Consider the following 19,429-nt stretch of genomic DNA (forward strand, 5'->3'; position numbering starts at 1 on the left):
ACAGGCCTGAAGTTCTCCATGTTGAGTGAGCTTACAAGAAACGCCCGTGGAATTAGCTACCTGGGCTGTGAAGTGGGGAAACTTGCTTTGTAACCCCTGAGCCCTGGATCCCTGGCCCCCAGAGGCTGTGATGTGACTGGTCTATGTGTGGTCCTCCGAGGTTGGGTGTGGTGCCAGGTGCAGATCCACCACCTCCAAGGAAGCCCTTGTCATGGTCATGACCAGGAGGGTTTGCCCAGTGTTGTTTGTACTTTAAGGTCAGGTGCTCCTGGTCCACAGAGCTGGGCTCAGGACAAAGCAACCTCCCAGCGCAAATGAAACGGGGCAGAAGTGCAAGCTGCCATCTCGGAATGGGAGAAAAGTCAGCTTCATCAGTGTGTATTTATGTCCATAACCACCACAGCAAAATGCAGTGTCCTAGACATGGGATTTGATGGGAGAGAGTGTCCTGTGATCTGGTGGGACTGCTCATGGGACATCCTGAGCCCAGTCCCCCACAATGGCCCACCAGGGCGGTTCTTCGAAGGTGACTCCACAGACCAGGGGCATGCAGGAGCCTAAAGGAGTGTGTTCACATCTGGGAAGCCCCTGGGCTCCTCACCCACGGTGGGGGCTGCCCGCCTGGTCCCTCTTAGTCACCCCAGGCTGCCTGCTTACCCACTGCTTAGGAGCAGCGAGAATCAGGGCCCTCGTAGCACATGGGGAGGAGGGCATCACTAAGCCATTCCCCCAGCCAGGGCTCTGAAGCAGCACGCCTCACCCTGCCTCCCCGTTGAGGTTGTAAATGACTTTCTCTCCTAGGCACTGCCAGACCCACCTGCTTGGGGCTTGGTTGCTGAGCTGCCCTGGTGGGACTCCACAACTGTTCATCTGTCTCCTGCTCAGCCTCATTATACCTGTAAGAGCTCTTCCAGCGATTCTGCTGGGCACCAGGCAGGGGCCACTGGGGTGGCGAGAGCCTATAATGACTTCTACCCTCAGAACCTCACCCCCACAAGCACTGGCCTTCCACTCTTCCCACAGCCTCAAAATGAGTGTGACTTCCTGCTGGGAGAAGTAAACTGGAAGTTAGTGGAGACTTGGAACCCCACAAATTCAAGTTCAAATTCTGGCTTTCGTATCCCTGCCTTGCCTGCTGTCATGTCACTTGCCCTGCCTAGGCCTAAATGCCCTCATCTGCTAAAAGCAGACTTTGCCGTGAAAATGGGAGGCATCGTGGGGAAGGTTCTTGGATCAGTGCTTCCCATACATGGTAAAATGCAAATTATGGGAGTGGTGGGATGAGCTGACTCCCTGGGGTTCCTGGTGTGGCTGTTCCAGGAGGGGAAACTCAAGCACCTCTGGCTTGCTCTGAGTGACCACTGTCAGGAGGCTCAGTGAGGAGGACACATCTGTCCAGTTCTAAGAAACAGAGATAGGGATGAGGGGGATAGAGAAGCTGAGAGAAGCTGGACATTTTATGCCTTAGCCAGGCAGCTTAATCAGTTGAGGTGTATCTGGGTGGGCTGCACTGGAGTTGCCTGGTTGCAAGAGAGCCCTGGCCTGGGAGACAAAACCCCAGCTCCGATTCAGCACTTGGTTTTGTGCTTTTCTTTGTCATCTGTAAAATGGGAATGAAATCTTCTGCCCAAAAAGTGCAGGCTGCCTTGTCCCAGTCAGTGGCAGGGCTAGAGGTCAGAGTGGCCTCGCTTCAGCACATCGGACAGCTCCACTGTCTTTGGTACTCTCTCAGAAAACCCAGGTGGGCCAGGCTGGAGATGGGTCAAAGTCCTGGCGCCCCTCAGCCCTTCCTCTGGCAGTGTCACTGCAGAAGTGAGGCCCTTCCTTCAGCCTGGGCTAGGGTTGCAGTGCACCCACTGAATAGGCCCAAGCCTCAAACCCTTTGTCACCTGCCCCCAACACCAGTCAGTACATCCTGGTCTCATCCCCCACTGAGTCCTGCTGCCACAACAGGTGGAGTGTAGTGACCACACCAAATTTGCTTTCCCACACACATGGTGTCCATGTAGTGACTCTCTCTGTGCCTTTTCTCCAGCTTTTCTGTCTACCTAGAATGTCCTCCCCACAGTCCTTATCATGTCTATGAAAATCCTTCCCAGCTTCTCAGGCTAAGAACAAAGTCTACCTCTTCCAGGAAGCCCTCCTTCCCTATGCTTCTCTCCAGAATTAGCCACTGCACCCTCCCTGTTCCCACAGCATATGGCTCACACTCAAGAGCTGGCCTGTAGAAGGGTCACTCCTCCCTCTAACCCCACACCTCCTAACTACTTTCCCCTCACCCCCCACTATGCATACCACGTGACTGTCTCAGTCAACAAGCTCTCTCTGAGACGAGGGAAATCCTTGGCTCACAGGTGCACAGCATCCACAGGGTGTAGTAGTGGTGCCCTTAGCACAGAAGTCTCCCACTGGCCTTCAGAGGGAGACAAGCACAGTTGTGCCCACAAGGGACTTGACTCCTTCTGCATCTTGGCTTCTCTGAAGTTGAGCCAATCAGGTGGGACAGGAGCAGCCATTCTGCGACCCCACATGTTGAGGTTCTTTAAAGCAATGGGGTGGGGCACCAGATTCCCTGTCTTCAGACACTGGCTTTGCTACTTATGAAGGCTGAATGACTTTAGACAAGAAGCCACACCTCTCTGTGTCCTTGTTTTGTGAACACAGTGGCTGATGGAAGCCATCAGTGCAGGTCAAGCCCCTGGAATGCCCAGGAAGTCGGGATCCAGCAAAGAGCCAGTGATGTCCTTGACCCTGAGGGATTCCCACTTGCTGAGGCTATGTAGCCCTGTTTGGGGTGCACATAGGGGTGAGGGGCAGGGAGTTGCATTGGTTGAAGTTTCCTTGTGGCTGGGAGGTGCAGGGTTCCTGGAGGGGGCTTAGGGAGCTCCTGGGTTTCCCAAGCGTGGACACAGATGGTCCAACCCCAGGGATGAGCCAGTTTCCCAGCACCTCTTGCACCTGTGCTGGATGGCTTTGCTTGCCTTAATTAAGGCCTCACCTAGGTGGCCCGGGCTGCCAGCACTTGCTAGGCTGCTCCAGGACTAATGGCTGTCATCACATTGCCTGCCGTGAGGTCACCACCAGGGCTATGCACACCATTGCTGCACAGCCTCCTGGACACCCCCACCATGCTGCGGAGAGCAGGTGGCTGGGAGATAAGGGGCCCTGTGGCCAGACTGGCCGACATCTATTGTCACAGTAGGGGCCTGGAAGCAGGTGGAGGGGAGGAACTCAGGAGCTAGAGCAAACAGAGGAGCCACCAGCCCCACCCGCGGGGTTCAGGGCCCATATTTTTCCCCTGGTTGACAGCGTTTCTATTACCTTAAAGGGCTCATCTATTTATGCTGCAATTTTTTGAAGCCCTGTCTGCCGTTATTGAACCAGGCATGCTGGCAAGCAGAGCCAGCGCTCCATCACCCAAATGAGCAAACTCCTGGCCGCATTTTTCTCTCTTTGCTCCACGCTGTCGGTGGCCTGCGCACAGGCCTGGGCTGCTTAGGCTCAGGGGAGGCGGCGGGCAAGAGGTGGGAAAATCCTGATTGAATTTGCCTCCAAAGTTACTGATGTCCTTGAAAGAAGCGGCCCTCCCACAGCTTCCTCCAAGCTGACCAAAACTCATGTCTGTCTCCTGGGCTGCCCCCAAACTGGAGCCAGGGCATGAGGGCAGGTGTAGCTGGGAGAGGATACAGCTGGAACCTCATCACAGCCAGGTGGCTTGTGTGCAGTGGGAGTGCCTTTTCCTTTCTGACTGTCTCATTCTTCATCCAACTGAGAGCTGTGACCCATTTGCTCAAAGTGCAGTGACCAGCTTCCTGACCCGCAGCCCTGCCATAATTCCCTAACAGTGGTGGAGATGATGGTCCTGCCTGCTGGGCTGGGCACAAGGAAGTCACCCTGGAGATGCTGTGCACCTGTGAGCTAAGGAGCACTGGGAGTGCAAGATGATAAAAAGGAGCCAAAGGAGTACACACACACACACACACACACACCCCACATGTGTACACATATCCAGACCGAGTATAATCACATGTGTACATGCACTTACACATACACACATGTACCTGCGTACACACACATACATGCATTCCTGCACCCAAACCCCAGCTTTCATCCCTGGCTGTGCAGCCTTGCCTGGAGTTCCTGAAGTGTCACACAGCACAGCTCCAGCACAAAGCTCACCCTCCAGCCAGCACTCAGCACCTGTTGGTCACAGTACCTTATGTGACTGTGTTGGGAAGTCAGAGGGAAGGCAGCCAACCCCAGGTGCAGGTTCGTGATGCTCACTCAGTGACTGAGTGACCCCAGCAACAGTCATCCCTCTCTGAGACCCGGGGACCCCTCTGTAAAATGAGTTGATTATGCCAGCCCCTCCATGTCTCTGGGCACATGGAGGAGTGCCCAGTTTGTAATTGATCCTGTGGAGTCTGCTCTTTGGAAGGGCAGGGTTGGGAGGACACTCAGATGTCCCTAGCACACACCCTCAACTGTACCGAGGTCAGAGAGGGACAGTGGCTTGTCCCGAGTCACAAGGCAAACCATGACAGAGCTGAGACAGAATGCAGGCAAAAACCCCCAACCTAGTACTCATACCACAGTCACCTCCAGCTCCTGAGCTTGCCGTCCCCACTGAAGCCAACCCCTCCTAGTGTCCCCATCCCATACCCTGAGGCAGGGAAGGCTGGTGGGGGCCGTGGGGGCGTCACCAGGAAGTTAAATCGTGGTGACAATTAATCCACAGAGCAAAGCAGGGAAAATTGGTTTTATGTCACAAAAGCTGAGCACGGCTCTCCTCCTGTGGGACCCCATGGGCTGTGGCTTTATTAGGGGAAACTGCTGACTTCTGTGTTCTAAAAAATAGATGTTCCTGCTCGCGCCATCCTGCTGTGCTCCTGATGTCCTTATCAGTGCCCTCGTTACTGGAGTTGGGCTTGGGCTCCGCGCCTGCAGTTTCCCCCCCTATAGTCCTATAGTCGCAGCAGCAGCTGGGGCAGGACCGAGGCATCAGATTTCCAGCGCTTCCCGTTTCCTTTTTGGTCCGAGTCTTTGACACAAATGAGGCTTCTGTCCACTGACCTAGGGATTCCAGAGTGGGGTGACAATGGCTGATGGCTCCCATGCTGAGCCCCCACCATCCCCCATGGGGGGCGCTGCCAGGCTGCTTGCAGCTTGGCTCAAGGCAATGCATGTGCCCATCTTGTCCAAGCTGACATCAGGCTAGAGCTTTTTTTTTATAGGATTCATTTATTTTTATTGCAAAGTCAGATGTATATATAGAGGAGGATAGATGTATATATAGAGGATAGATGTATATATAGAGGAGGAGAGGAAGATTTTCCGTCCAATGATTGACTCCCCAAGTGACTGCAATGGCCGGAGCTACGCCGATCTGAAGCCAGGAGCCTGGAACCTCTTCCAGGTCTCCCACACGGGTGCAGGGTCCCAAGGCTTTGGGCCGTCCTTGACTGCTTTCCCAGGCCACAAGCAGGGAGCTGGATGGGTAGCAGGGCTACCAGGATTAGAACCGGTGCCCATGTTTAAAGTGAGAACTTGAGTCGCTAGGTCACGCCGCCAGGCCCCAGGCTAGATCTTGAACTCAGGTCCCCCTCAGGATAGTTGAATGAGGTCAGAATGGAGGAGAGGCTCATCCAGGGCATCCCACCTGGATTCAACCCTGGCTCCATTGCCACCTGTCACCCCTTCAGCTTGGCTGAGTCCTTCCCCTAGCTGTGCTTCAACTTCATCCTCTGCAGAATGAACTGTGCATCCTGTGGGCTGAGCTGAAGCTCAGGTGGGTCAGGTTGTTGGGAAGGCCTGGGGCAGGTGCCAGGGTTTGGGCACCATTTGGGCACCATCTGGGCTGCAGATGCTCGCCTCACCCCCTTGGAGCTGGGAGAGGTGGGGAAGGAGTGTGGCCACCCAGAGCTAGCATCATGCTTGACAGAGAGCTTGGTACACGTTCAGTAAAGCACGTTGCATGCATGTTGGTAGCATGGACGCTACATGGGGCGCCCAAAGTCGCCCCCTCTATGGCCCTGGAGGTCCAGGAATGACAGAGGAGAGTAGGAAGCAGGAGGCCCCTAAAGGCTGCAGATGGTCTGCCATCACAGGGGCTGCTGCCCCTCCCAGGCCACCCACCTTGGCCACTAGGCAGCAGGGACGAGCCATGAGCTCCATTCCTCACCCTGTGTGCCCACACCCTTGAGGCTGGTGCTGTGTCTAACACACCAGGGCTTGGGCAGTATTCTGTGAAAGTTGGAGCCAGGGATGCCAGAATGAGTCAAACCAGCCCGACCTTTACCCCTCAAGCAAGCACCCATCCAGCGGCAGAGGGTGGGGGTGGGGGGGGAGAATCTTGAGGAACGATGCTTTCCCCCGTGCTGCGGTGGCTGTGCCCCAAGACAGCAGGACACAGGGACACGTGCTCTGGAGGGTGGAGAGTGGACGTGAGAAGGAAGATGGGGGCTGCACAGCAGTAGTTAGGCCTGGTGGGACAGTGAGCAGCACCCCAGGTACTTGACCCGCCACAGATACTCAGGAAACACGTATAGGTGGAATGGCTGAGCAAGGCTGAGTCACTGGGGCAGCGTGTCATCCTCCTCCCAACCTGGGCCCAGCTCCTTTTTCTGCCTGCACCTGCCTCCAGTTCAAGGCCACTTCCTCAGTCCTTTTCAACAAGCGCCCACAGGCTGGCAGGTGCCCCCCTCCTGTGTCTGTATCCAGAATCCACTGTTCCCCATAGAAGGGACTGGGGAGAGAGGGGGACTTGTCTCAGATCCGTTCCTCTTATTACTTAAAAAAAAGGCCAATTGCCAGGCAAACTGATGGTCTGGCAAACCAGTGCCCCACTGTGGAGTCTTTTTCTGAATGGAGTCAAACGGCAGAGCAGCAGGTGGTGGGGGAGAAAGCTCCATTAACAACATGGGAAGCAAATGTAATAGAGCACAGGCGTCCTTGCCCACAGGGTGCTGGGTCTCCAGAGCACAGGCGTCCTTGCCCACAGGGTGCTGGGTCTCCAGGGAGGCTGAGGTACAGCAGAGAACAGATGTGCATACCCTCAGTGGGACTAGCTCCTAGGGTGCCTTTCTATCAGGTGCTCTTTCAAGTCAAGTTCAAGCTACAAAGAGCCAGTGGTGTGTCTGCCATTAGCCTTTGGATGGGAGAAAGGATTCGTAGCAGGGAGATGCTGTGTGCCGGCCCTTGTGGGACCAGGAGGTGGCCGCCAGAGAAGCTCAGTTACCTGCCTCGCTGGTGGACATGGTATGGGCAGGGGAGATGAGAACAGATGAGGCCAGAAGGACCCCTGGACTTTTGCTACCAGGTGCTGAGAGAGGTGGAGAGGAGGTGGCCGGCTCCTCTGCATATCCTGCTGCATGTCTGTGAGGGGTGAGGGGCACCAGGAATAGGATCAGTAACATTGGGAACCCAATGACTGCCCCATGGGCCATGATTGGAAGCGGGCCAGGAAACGGGTATCTTATATCCATGCTGGCTGTGTGCTCATGCGCAAGATACCATATCTATCTGGGTTTCAGTTTCCCCACCTGTGAAACAAGAACAGCGGGACCATTTTTCTAGCTCTTGCCTCAACACTGAGATAGATGTGTGGCCAGGCCAGGCAATAGCACAACAGGTGTCCCATCTTCCCACTCAGTGGCTGTGAGTCTTAGAGGGCAGCCCTCCCCAACCCTTTTCCAGGCATGAAGATCCCATGGGGAGACAGAGCAAAAGGAACCCACATGGCCAGCAGTTCCCGACCAGACAGCATATGGCCACAGGGGGCTGTGGGGAGCAGCTTTGCGCCCTTGGCCAAACCTTGACGAGATGCTATATACCCTGCCATGAGATTTTTGAGTTTTTGGTTTGCTTTGGTTCGGTTTTTGCTTTTAGTTAGCATTACAGAAACTCCACAAGCTCCCCTAGGCTAGAGTGCACTGATCAGAAGCTCTGATTGGCAGAATTTCTAGGTTATGGTTGGTGGACAAGATGCTGCCTCGCAGGGTCACATGATCTGGTTGTCTGGTCACAAGCCACACTGCCCCTGGCCAGTATGTCATTGGCCTTGAATCCAGGCTGACAGTGGCATCTTTCTATTTGAGAAAGCTCAGCCATGGGGGGCAGAGTTGGGCACTCAAAAAGGACTTTAGTGTAGAAATTTGGGGACAGATTTCAGCAGCCATGGGTAATTGAAATTTAAAAAAGAAATTAAATAAACAAATATTTACTTATTTTTATTTGGAAGGTAAATTTATAGAGAAGGAGAGAGAGAAAGATCTTGCATCCACTGGTTCACTCCCCAAATGACTGCAATGGCCAGAGCTGAACTGATCCAAAGCCAGGAGTCAGGAGCTTCTTCTGGGTCTGCCACATGGGTGCAGGGTTCCAAGGACTTGAGCCATTCTCAGCTGCTTTTGCATCTGTAATTAGCAAGCTGGATCAGGAGAGGAACAGCTGGGACTAGAACCAGAGCCCATATGAGATGCTGGCTCTAGAGGTGGAGGATTAGCCTATAGAGCCACATACCAGCCCCTAAATAAATCTTTAAAAAAAAAAAAAAAAAAGTCCCATGGGAAGCTTAGGCCCAAGACCTGAGAAGCTGGGTGGAGGGCCCCACGGAGGGGCAGTGGGAATTCAGCCTCAGGCGAGCACAGGCGCCAGGGCAGACAGCCTCGGGTGGCCCCTGAGCGGGGAAGGTAGGCCCTGGGGGAACAGAGACAAGAGCTCCAGTGCCTTTCCCTGGTGTTCATCGCTGGTTCTGAAACACTCCCTCTTTCCTGCCCCCTCCCATTTCCTCCTCCCTCATGGCTCCCTGCAGTCTGCCCTGGGCATCCTGGCACACATCACCTGCCGGGCCTGCCCTGCACTGCACTGCCCCGTCCCACCCCAGCCCAGGCTTCTCTGACAACCTGAGTACAGCCAACCTTCAGGCCCTGAACTGCTTACAGGGGCTAAAGACACATCCACTTCCCTAGTATAAGTGAGCAGGCACCACCAGCATTCCCCCAGCTCAGTCCTCCCACAGCTGAGCCCCTTTCCCCTTTCTGCAAGCTGCCCTCAGCACTGAGTGGAGTCAGCTGGGTCCCCCACAGGCAACCTGGAGCCATGGGCTGTGAAGGCTGAGCACCCCTTGCCCTCCGCATGGGCAGGCAGGTCAGCCAAGGCGCACTGGGTACCTGTCTCCCAGCCCAGCTTACCCTGCGTCCTGCCCTCTTCCCAGAACCTCGCTCATATCTGTCCTCTGAGAGTGTGTTTGCCAGGGAACCAGCGTTGGGAGGTTACAGGGCTGGAAGGGGGTGTCTTTTTTTTTTTTTCTTAATTTATAAACCTTAAGAAGTAATTCTTTTTATTTTCCTTGAAAGGTAGATCTCCCTTCCATTGGGTTTACTCCTTGCAAGCAGCCACAGCAGCCAGGGGTGAACCAGTCTGGAGCCAGGAGCTCTGTCTAGATCTCAGGGCCCCAACTACTTGAGCCATCTCTCTCCAAGTAGCCAGCTGCAGTTCCGTGGGTCCCAAGCCCAGACCAGGCATGGCTGGGCTGAGGCACACAGGTCTCCCATCCACACTCCTTGCTGGCGGCTCCAGGACCCCTTCTGTTTCCTGCTCACTCGGGCTAGTTGGCAGAATCCAGCTTCTGTAACTTCAGGGCCCATTTTCTGGCTGGCAGTTAAAGGGGCTGATGGCAGCAAGGAGCAGCAGCTGAGTTCCCCAGCTCCCAGCCCTGCCTCCCTCCTCCTGGGTTAGTCCATGCAGCTGGTGGAGGACTTCCCAGGCTCACTTGCTCTCCTACTGACTGGCTCATCTGCTGGCTAGAGTGGGCCCACCTGGATGCCCTCCTCGTCTCTAGGTGCTTAGTGATTGGCTGCAAGGTCTCTCTGGCCATGGAAAGTGACATAGCCCCAGGCTGTGGACATCACTCAGCTACGACTCTGTCCATCCCCGCACCCCAGCATGGGGTGACCTGTGACCCAAAACCTGCCTGCCACCTTTCCAGGGAGAAGTCTGCATGGTTCCCTGTGCGGCAGGTACCTATGGTCCCAACTGCTCGTCCATCTGTAGCTGTCACAACGGTGGCACCTGCTCCCCGGTCGATGGCTCCTGCACCTGCAAGGAAGGTAAAGTACCCTGACTCCTGAGCCCGTCCCACACTGAGCAGGCTCAGGTGGGGGTTGAACCCGCCCCACCCAACCACGTACTCTTCCTGCACTCCTCCACCTGCACCTGATGCAGCAGGAATGTTAGGAGGGAGTGGAGCGGCAAGGGGAGCCCAGGCTCCAGCCCCAGCTCTGCTAAGAGCTGTGTTGTGTCTGAGCCATCCCTTTTTGGGGCATGGTTTGTGCTGTGTGCCGAACTGGGGGCTGGGGGCTGGGAGCTGGGAGCTGGAGGGTCAGCAGGCAGCTGAGCCTGGAGGGAGATGTGACACACCATTCCCTTCCTCCCCACAGGCTGGCAGGGCCCGGACTGCAGCCTGCCATGTCCCAGTGGGACGTGGGGCCTGAACTGCAATGAGAGCTGTACCTGTGCCAATGGCGCCGCCTGTAGCCCCGTGGACGGCTCCTGCTCCTGCACCCCCGGCTGGCTGGGGGCCACCTGTGAACTGCCCTGCCCGGTGAGTGCTGAGTGGGAAGTAGGAGGCCCTTCCCTGGGGTTGCTGTGCTGTGTCCAAAGGGGACAGCCTGGACTATGAGATAGGGCACCGTCCTAGTCCTATCCTACCCATAGCCCCTGGCCCACCCTGGGACTCTGGGTGCTCACTTCTCAAATGGCAAGAGTGTGGCCTGACTTTCCCCTTGGCTGCTCCCAGTAAGCATGACTGGTGGGCCTCTGGCATGCCGGCCTGAGCCCAGGTGCACTTCACAACACTGCTGTGGGAGATTCCCCCACTGGTCTATCCTCCAGCATCACGATTCCTTGGCGGGACCACATGTGCATGCTTCCTCTGCGTTCCAACAGCCCAAGCTTTTGTGATTGGAGATGAGGGGATGAAGTCGGTAACCCTCCATGATCCTGGATGTCAGTCTTGAGTACAGAAAAGCAAAGCCAGCTGCTAGCAGTGTGCGAGCCCGTGGCCTCGGGATTCCCATGGCACATGCTGCCTGCAGTCTACACTTTACTTCCCTCTCCTGTTTCCCATCTTTTCAATGGGCGCACTGGTGGATTAGCTGTGAGGACTCAGAGTAAATGAGGCGTGGGAAGCTCTGGCTGTCCAATAAGTGCACAAACCACAGGGGTTACCATCTCCTAGTAACAAGGATACACAGTTACCCCTCAGGTTGGGGTGGTGTATCGCAGTCTGCAAAGTTCATGTTTATAGTCTGGGTTCACAATCATGTCCGTTCTGAGCCTCAGTGCTCCAAAGGAGGTTTAGGAACATCACCTCCATCCATGCAAACCACATGCACCTGTTAATGCAGCCCCACGATTCTTCCGAATGGCCTCCTGGCCCTCTGGGTCCCTCGTGGAGCTGTGGTGTGGCTCTATCGTCCAGGTCCAGCGGAGGCACACAGATGTCTGGGAGGCCAGCTTGGCTCATGTGTCTCTCATTGTCCACACAGGATGGCACGTTTGGACTGAACTGTAGTGAGCGCTGTGACTGCAGCCATGCCGACGGCTGTGACCCCATCACCGGCCACTGCTGCTGCCTGGCGGGATGGACAGGTGACCTTCTGCACTGCGGCTAGCGCCCAGCTGCTCCTGTCCGCCCCTCCTCTTGCTCCTATACCTGCCTTCTTGCTTCCTGCCTCTCTGCACCCCACCCCTGTTCTCCAGCTCAGTTCAAGTACACACGTAGTGAGGAATTGCCACATACAGCATCCACTCTGGAGGCTGGAGACACACCTGTGAGAAACAAAGCCTGGCAGACGCTGGGGGAAGGTGCCAACCAGCCTGTGGAGTACCTGGGGAAAGACAGGAGCTTTCTCCAGAGCCCTGCCCCAATCCTTCCTCCCTCCCATCTGGCTACTTGCCCGACAAGAAGCGAGTGTGTGGACTTCTGTCCATGCCATGGCCACGCCTGGCCCACAGAGCCCATTGCTCATCTGGCACTGCCTCTGCTGGTCTCAGCCCCTCCCCTGCTAGCCAGCATGCAGGGGCTCTACACACTTACCAGTGCACAGAGCCCTTCAAGGCAGTCTCCACTTAGAAGGTCTCAGAGGCCTCCCATGTATTTTACCTAAAACCCTGATTCCTAAAATAGCCCTGGGGCACTGGGATCTGGCCCTGGCACCCTCCCTCTCTTCCACCACACCCCTCAAGCTGGCTACTGGAAGGGGCTTCTCAGGACACCAGCTGCACTCGCTCCCCTTTCTCCCGCACCAGAGCTCAACATAAAACTTGCCTTTCCTGCAAAATGCTCTCGCTGTGCCAGCCCCCACCCACCCAGCCACACCGGCTACCCCATACCTATTCTGAAGTTGCCCTCTGCTTCTCCTTCCACAGTGCTCAGCACAGTTGTCGCTGAACTCTGGTTTTGAACTGTTTGGTATTCATTCCTGAACTTGACCACCAGTCCTAGGGAGGCCTCATGCCCTCCCAACCTCCACCCTCATCCCTACCTGTCACACCCCAAGATGTAGATAAAGTGGTTAAGAATACGGAGCCAGGAGCAGGCCTCACAGCATGGTGGTTAAGTCACTGTTTGGGATCCATATGTCCCACATTAGAATGCCTGGTTGGGGCCCCGGCTCCTCTACTTTCAATCTGACTTCCTGCTGCCATGCACGCTGGGGGGTTCAAATAGGCTCTTACCATCCACGTGGGAAATGTGACTGCAGCTCCAAGTTCCCAGCTTTGGTCTGGCCCAACCCTAACTGTTGGGGGCATTTGTTGGGGGGGTGAATGAGGCCAAGCACCCTGGCCACAGCCCTCCTCGTTCATTTTTCACTGCCTTCATTTCAAGTGAGCTGATTAGATTTTAATGTTATCTGATGCTTCAAAAGTCTGTCTTTGATGGACAACTGGTCGGCAAGGCCTTGGCTGTTCTAAAGCTAATTTTCCCAACGGAGGTCCTGAAGATGTTTCAAAGGAGCCATTGAAGTCTTGAAGCTTATGGTGCAGAAGGTGGAAGGGAGGCTGCAAGCCTGGACCTCCCACTCGGCGAGCTGTCCCCACCCACCAGGATGGCTGTCCTCCCAGCCCCAGGCTCACTGCTCATGACTTGGTTCAATGTGGATTTGGGTCTGGCCAAAGCTGTTTGTGTGTCCTTTTCTCCCATAAGCCACAGGTGTATTGCTGACTGGCCTTCAGGCATATTCACCTTTTCCTACACACAGCCAGGTACCAGGAGCTCCACCAGGTCTTTGTACCACATGGGTGTAAGGGCCCAAGCTTTCATTGCTTTCCTAGGTGCATTGGCAGGGATATGGATCAGAAGTGGAGCATCCAGGACTTGAACCAGTGCCCATGTAGGATGCTGGCACTGCAGATGGTAGCTATACCTGTTGTGCCATAGAGGCAAGGAATCCCAAACCTTTTTTTTTAAGATTTATTTATTTTTATTGGAAAGTCAGATATATAGAGAGGAAGAGAATCAGGAAGATCTTCAATCCAATCATTGAATCCAGTGATTCACTCCCCAAGTGACTGCAATGGCCGGAGCTGAGCCAATCCAAAGCCAGGAGCCTCTTCCGGGTTTCCCACGTGGATGCAGGATCCCAAGGCTTCAGGTCATCCTTGACTGCCTTCCCAGGCCACAAGCAGGGAGCTGGAGTGGAGCTGCCAGGATTAGAACCAGCACCCATATGGGATCCTGGCGCGTTCAAGGTGAGGACTTCACCTGCTAGGCCACCACACCAGGCCCAATCCCAAATCTTTATTAGGTGGCTATCTGAGCCCAGGACTGCGTCTGACTCAAGAGTCAATGGTAGGGCCCAGCGGCGTGGCCTAGTGGCTAAAGTCCTCTCCTTGAAAGCCCCGGGATCCCATATGGGCGCCGGTTCTAATCCCGGCAGCTCTACTTCCCATCCAGCTCTCTGCTTGTGGCCTGGGAAAGCAGTCGAGGACAGCCCAAAGCTTTGGGACTCTGCACCCGCGTGGGAGACCTGGAAGAGGTTCCTGGTTCCTGGCTTCGGATCGGCTCAGCACCGGCCCGTTGCGGCTCACTTGGGGAGTGAATCATTGGATGGAAGATCTTCCTCTCTGTCTCTCCTCCTCTCTGTATATCCGGCTTTCCAATAATAATAATAAAAATCTTTAAAAAAAAAAGAGTCAATGGTAAAATCAAATAGTAGTCCCTCCCCTCAAATATCTGCCAGGTGCCAAACCCCAGAGAAGCAGCTATGCAACGTGGCAATGTTGTCCAAAAACAGTGCCCGGGTTATGCAGGGTTAGAAGTGTCACTCACCTGGGGTCCCTGTCTTCAGCTGGTTTTAAATTCACAAGATGTAACGTTCAAGGAGCAGGATTCTGGTTTTTTTAGTTTTATTTGCAAGTCAGGCACAGACAAGGCAGAGGCCTTCACTTGCTGGGTCACTCCCCACGTGCCCACACAGCGCGTGGCCAGGAGTTTTGAACTCCATCCAGGTCTCCTGTGTGGGTCGCAGGAAACTAAGTACTGAGCCATCATTGCTGCCCGTCAGGGTCTACACTAGCAGGAAGCAGAAAGCAGAAGCAGAGCTGGACTCTGTTGTATGGGACGTGGGCAGCCCAAGCAGCATCTCAAACTCCTCACTCTAAACGCCCATCCCATTTCTCACAGCCGCCGACAGGGGGGAGACACAGCAGCAATAAGCTGCCCGGCGTTGAGCGGTGTGTCTGCAGGCAGCATGTCCTGTGCTTGCCGTCCCCGTGTGGAGTTAGAAAACGGCAGTGTCTGTGTGTGATGCGTCCATCTCGGGCTGGCAGCAGGGAGTGTTTGGCAGAATTAGAAACCCTGTAAAACAGCAAAGTTCCCCTCGGTCCAGTGTACCTCCCCAGGGGGACAGCAGTGTCCCCCAGCCGGAGTCCCTGGGCTTTCAGCCACTGCAGGCGGCTCTGGGCTCTGGGTATATGTTCTGCATCCTCGGATTCACACAGATACGTGTAGAAAGCACCACCCATTTGCATCTGCAGTGAACACACACAGGTTCTCTTCCTGATCGCATTCCCCAAGCAACACAGGCTACCAGCTGTTTGCATAGCATGTGCGCCATATCAGGCATTAGAAGTAATCCAGAAATGGTTCAAAGTTTGCAAGAGCACAAAGTGCTTTGGAAGGTTCATCAAAAGAGAAGAGGAAAAAAAAGATCAGAGGTTTTTTTTTTTTATTACTAAACTATTTTCATTGTATTTGAAAGACCAGGGGGAGACGGGACAAAGATCTTCTGCCTTTTCACTCCCCAAATGTCTGCAACAGCAAAAGTTGTGCCAGGTCAAAGTCAGGAATCTGGAACTTCAGCCAGGAGTGCAAGGGCCCCAAGTACTTGAGCTGTCACTTGCCCCAGGGTGGCCATTAGCAGGAAGCTGAGGCAGAGGTGGGCAAGCCAGGACTGATTGTAACCAGGTACTCCAGTGTGGGATGCAAAGCGTCCCAAGTGACGATTTAAGCCATTGGGCCAAATGCCTGTTCAAGAAGGAAAAAAATGAAATTCATACAGTTTTTTCATAGCACATGTTTTCCATGAACTTTTGGAATACTTATTATGCAGCTATTAGGCCTTTTTAAAAAAAAAATAAAAGATTTTTTTTAATTGGAAAGGTAGATTTACACAGAGAAGGTGAGACAGAAAGATCCATTCACTGCTTTACTCCCCAAGTGGCTGCAATGGCAAGAGCTGAGTCAACCTGAAACCAGGAGCCGGGAGCTTCTTTTGGGTCTCCCACGTGAGTGCAGGGTCTCAAGGCTTTCAGCCAAACTCTACTGCTTTTCCAGGCTATAAGCAAGGAGTTGGATGGGCAGTGGAACAGCTGGGACACAAACCAGTGCCCATACAGGATCTCACAAGGTGAGGATTTAGCCACTGAACCATCATGCCAGGCCCAGCTATTAGGCCTTTTATGCAAAAAATGTGACTTTAGGGTAGTCCAGGGACAAGCCCTACTTCCCCAAGGATACCCAGGAGTGGCTGTGCTTGGAGACGGGGGCCACCTTGAAGATGTATCCAGAACTATGAATGGCTTCATGGTTTCTGCTTCTCCCAGGCTCCCTTGTCTCAATCCTCCATGCCTGTCCAGGTGTCTATCATCCCTTAGGCACCTGCGACCCCAAACAGGAGAAGACCCTGGCAAATATGGCTTTCAAGGTCTCCTAGTCCCTGGGGAGAACCCCGCCCACCCACCCAGGCACCACTTCCCAGAAGGTGGCGCCCCAAGCTCTGCTCAGCTGCACAATTGGATGTAGAGGGGCCAGGCACTGGGCGGGGCTGAGGGGCTGGAGACAGGAGACTCTCCTGTGTTCCCTCCTTCCCCTACCCTTCCCTCCCCACTTGCAGGCAGGGGCCCAAGTGGGCTTGCAGGATCTCAGCTGCCTCTAAATTGGTCCCTCTGCTCCCTTCCCACGGCTGGGCCGCTCAGTTCACAGTGGCTGAGTGTCGGCCTCCCTCCCTCTCTCACAATCCCTGTCCTCCTAACAAGGCAGACAGGATTTTTTTCCCAACTAACTCTGTTCCTCCCTGAGCCGCTGATACCTTCCAAAGCCAAGCTGGTCTCCTGAGCTTGCCCATTCCACCCGCCTGCTGCATGTCAGCCTCAGTGTCCTTGGCCTGTTAGGGATCACCCCCCCTCCAATCTCTAAGTTGCTGCTTAGAGGAGCTCCCTTTTGGTCCAGCCCTCCTCTCCTTCTACGTTCCCTATGCTGTGCTTGCTTCTGCCACCACCTCCTGCACTGTGCCCCTCGCTCCATCTCCCTCTGCCCTGGCCCCCAGGTATCCGCTGTGACAGCACCTGCCCACCTGGGCGCTGGGGCCCCAACTGCTCGGTCTCCTGCAGCTGTGAGAACGGCGGCTCCTGCTCTCCAGAGGACGGGAGCTGCGAGTGTGCCCCTGGTTTCCGAGGACCCTTATGCCAGAGAAGTAAGTCCCTTCCCCCAACTCCCCATGCCACAGTGAGGATTCAGACAGCCTGTCCTTCCCAGCTGTCCCCAGGCCTGCAGCCAGAGATGTTTGGGCCCCTGGAGTCAGCCCCCACCTCCTAACCCCCACAACCTCACCCCCACCCTCCAGCTCTGTTTGTGCTCGCACTGCTGCTTCTGTCTCCCAGCTCAGGGCCCAGCCCACTCCTCTGCAGGACGGACCAGCATGTGACTCCAGCTCCTCTGCTGCGCAAACGCCCGCAGTGGCCAGGGCCAGGCAGGCCAAAGACATGAGCTTGGAATTTAATCTTGGACTTCCATGTGGGTGGCAAGGACGCAGGTGCTTGAGCCAACACCTGTACGCCCCCCTAGAGTGTACATTGTTAGCAGGTAGCTGGATCAGAAGTGGAGGGGCTGGGACTTGAATCCAGGTACCTTGCTAGGAGATGCAGGAGTCCCAGCAACATTTTAACTTGCCCTGCCACACATGTTCTATACAGTGTGTGTGGCACACAAGGGGTGGCCAGGCCAGCTTGGGAGTTCTGGGCACTAACCACCCTCTCTCTTTTCCGGCTTTCAGTCTGCCCACCGGGGTTCTACGGTCATGGCTGTGCCCAGCCATGCCCCCTCTGTGTGCACAGCAGTGGGCCCTGCCACCATGTGAATGGTGTCTGTGAATGTCTTCCAGGCTTCTCCGGAACCCTCTGCAACCAAGGTACCATCACCAGTAGGACTGCAACTGGTGGTGTGGGCAGGGAGGTGAGGGGCCCCGGAGTTGGAGGAAGTGGCAGGAAGAGCAAGCTTGGGAGACAGCGGCCACCTCAAAGGACTTATTTTTCTAAGCACACACAAGGTGGCGTGAAACAGCCATTTGGTGAGTAGGAGGAGGTATAAGCTCAGAGAGGCTGTGGGCTTACGATGAGCGGCAGGCACCAGGTCGGACTCCAAAGCCCTCGCAGAAGGGATTTTGTAACAAGCGACCAGCCCAGGAGAGATCCGCAGCACAAGGGGTACTGACAGCTTGCGCCGAGTGCCCGGGATCCGGGGACAGGGGCTGTGTTGGCCTTGTCTGGAGATCGCAGCTGACCGACCCGCTTCCTCTCCCATACAGGCCAACCTCACAAACCCTGGCTGCAGCTCAGAATCCTTAACATAGCCGTAGGCAGCCACTGCCAGCAGCAAGGTGCTGAGAGGTGACTGGGTGGGTAACTGTCCCAGCCCTCTGAGGACCAAAGCCTCCTCGGTCTGTCATGTTGGAAGCTTTCTCACAGTTATGTTTTTTTTTTTTCTCCAGTGTCTGATTTCAAAGTAGTAGTGGTTCAAGGTCATTCACGTGAGTGAAGGCAGGTGCTGCTCCAGCGCGCATCCCTCTTGGCTTGGCATGGCCCTGACTTACTGAGGCCAACACGGCGTGGGTGGGCAGCATCTGTGCAGGCTGCTGGGCTTTGGCAGGGCGATGTCCACCTGCAAGGTGGAGGAGAAAGGCAGGCATTCTGGGTAGAGGAAGTAGGTTGGGCAAGGCATGGAGACGTGGGCTATTTGGGAACAGGAGCGGCCGCAGGAGGGGCTCACAAGAGAGGGGACAAGGGTGTGGGGGGCCCTCAGGGCAAGCCTTGTTCACAGGTTACAGAATTTGCACTCTGACCCACCAGAGGGTCAAGGGATCTTAAATCATCATGGCTAAAAGCATTTTCAGGATCATCTGTGCAGGAATTTTGTCTGAGCTCCCACTTGAATCACTCCACTACCAGAGAGCTCACTACCTCCTGGGGCAGACGGAGTACCCATTGTTTGGATGCATAGTCTCGGCTGACCCAGGACACTTCTTTAAGTCCCTGGGGCCGTCAGCAGGTATGCGTCACAGGAAGTTGGGATCCCAGAGAAATACATGTGACAGTTTGATTTGTTCGCAGCCCTCCCAGGACAACTCCATTAAAAAAAAATTTTTTTTTAATTTTACTTGAAAGGCAGATTTACACAGAGAAGGAGAGGCAGATTTTCCACCCACTGGTTCGTTCCCTAAATGGCCACAATGACCAGAGCTGAACTGATCCCAAGCCAGGAGTCAGGAGCTTGCTTTTGCCTTCCCGCACAGGTGCAGAGTTCCAAAATTTTGGGCCATCCTGTGCCGCTTACCCAGACTGCAAGCAGGGAGCTGGTTGGGAAGTTAAGTAGCTGGGATATGAACTGGTGCTCATATGGGACCCTGGCACTTGCAAGGTGAGGATTTAGCCATTGAGCCATCGTGTTAGGCCTGATAACTCTATCATGAGGTGGCATACCAAGGTTTACTTAGGAAACACAGGAGACTCGGACACCAGTACCAACTGGTAGGCCAGGTCTACGTTAGCCCCTGGGCAGCCAGGGGAGGAGGAACACTTAGCTCCTGCATGGCCTGATTTATCCCACTGGCCTAATGACTATTTTCCACCTACAGCTCTAATGGGGTTT

The 19,429-nt window shown here is 54.9% G+C and overlaps 1 protein-coding gene across 10 annotated transcripts in view; it reads left to right on the plus strand.

Moving 5' to 3' along the window:
• MEGF11 (multiple EGF like domains 11) overlaps positions 1 to 19,429 on the plus strand; it is a 197,641-nt gene that overhangs the window by 155,043 nt on the left and 23,169 nt on the right. For all 10 annotated transcript variants that reach the window (XM_036495480.2, XM_004577961.4, XM_058665651.1 and 7 more), the window contains exons 10-14: positions 9,989 to 10,109; positions 10,440 to 10,603; positions 11,550 to 11,652; positions 16,833 to 16,979; positions 17,559 to 17,693. In XM_036495480.2, coding sequence (XP_036351373.2) covers positions 9,989 to 10,109; positions 10,440 to 10,603; positions 11,550 to 11,652; positions 16,833 to 16,979; positions 17,559 to 17,693 — 670 coding nt within the window. The remainder of the gene's footprint in view (positions 1 to 9,988; positions 10,110 to 10,439; positions 10,604 to 11,549; positions 11,653 to 16,832; positions 16,980 to 17,558; positions 17,694 to 19,429) is intronic.

Source organism: Ochotona princeps, chromosome 6 (assembly GCF_030435755.1).
Source record: "Ochotona princeps isolate mOchPri1 chromosome 6, mOchPri1.hap1, whole genome shotgun sequence".
Lineage (NCBI taxonomy): Eukaryota > Metazoa > Chordata > Mammalia > Lagomorpha > Ochotonidae > Ochotona > Ochotona princeps.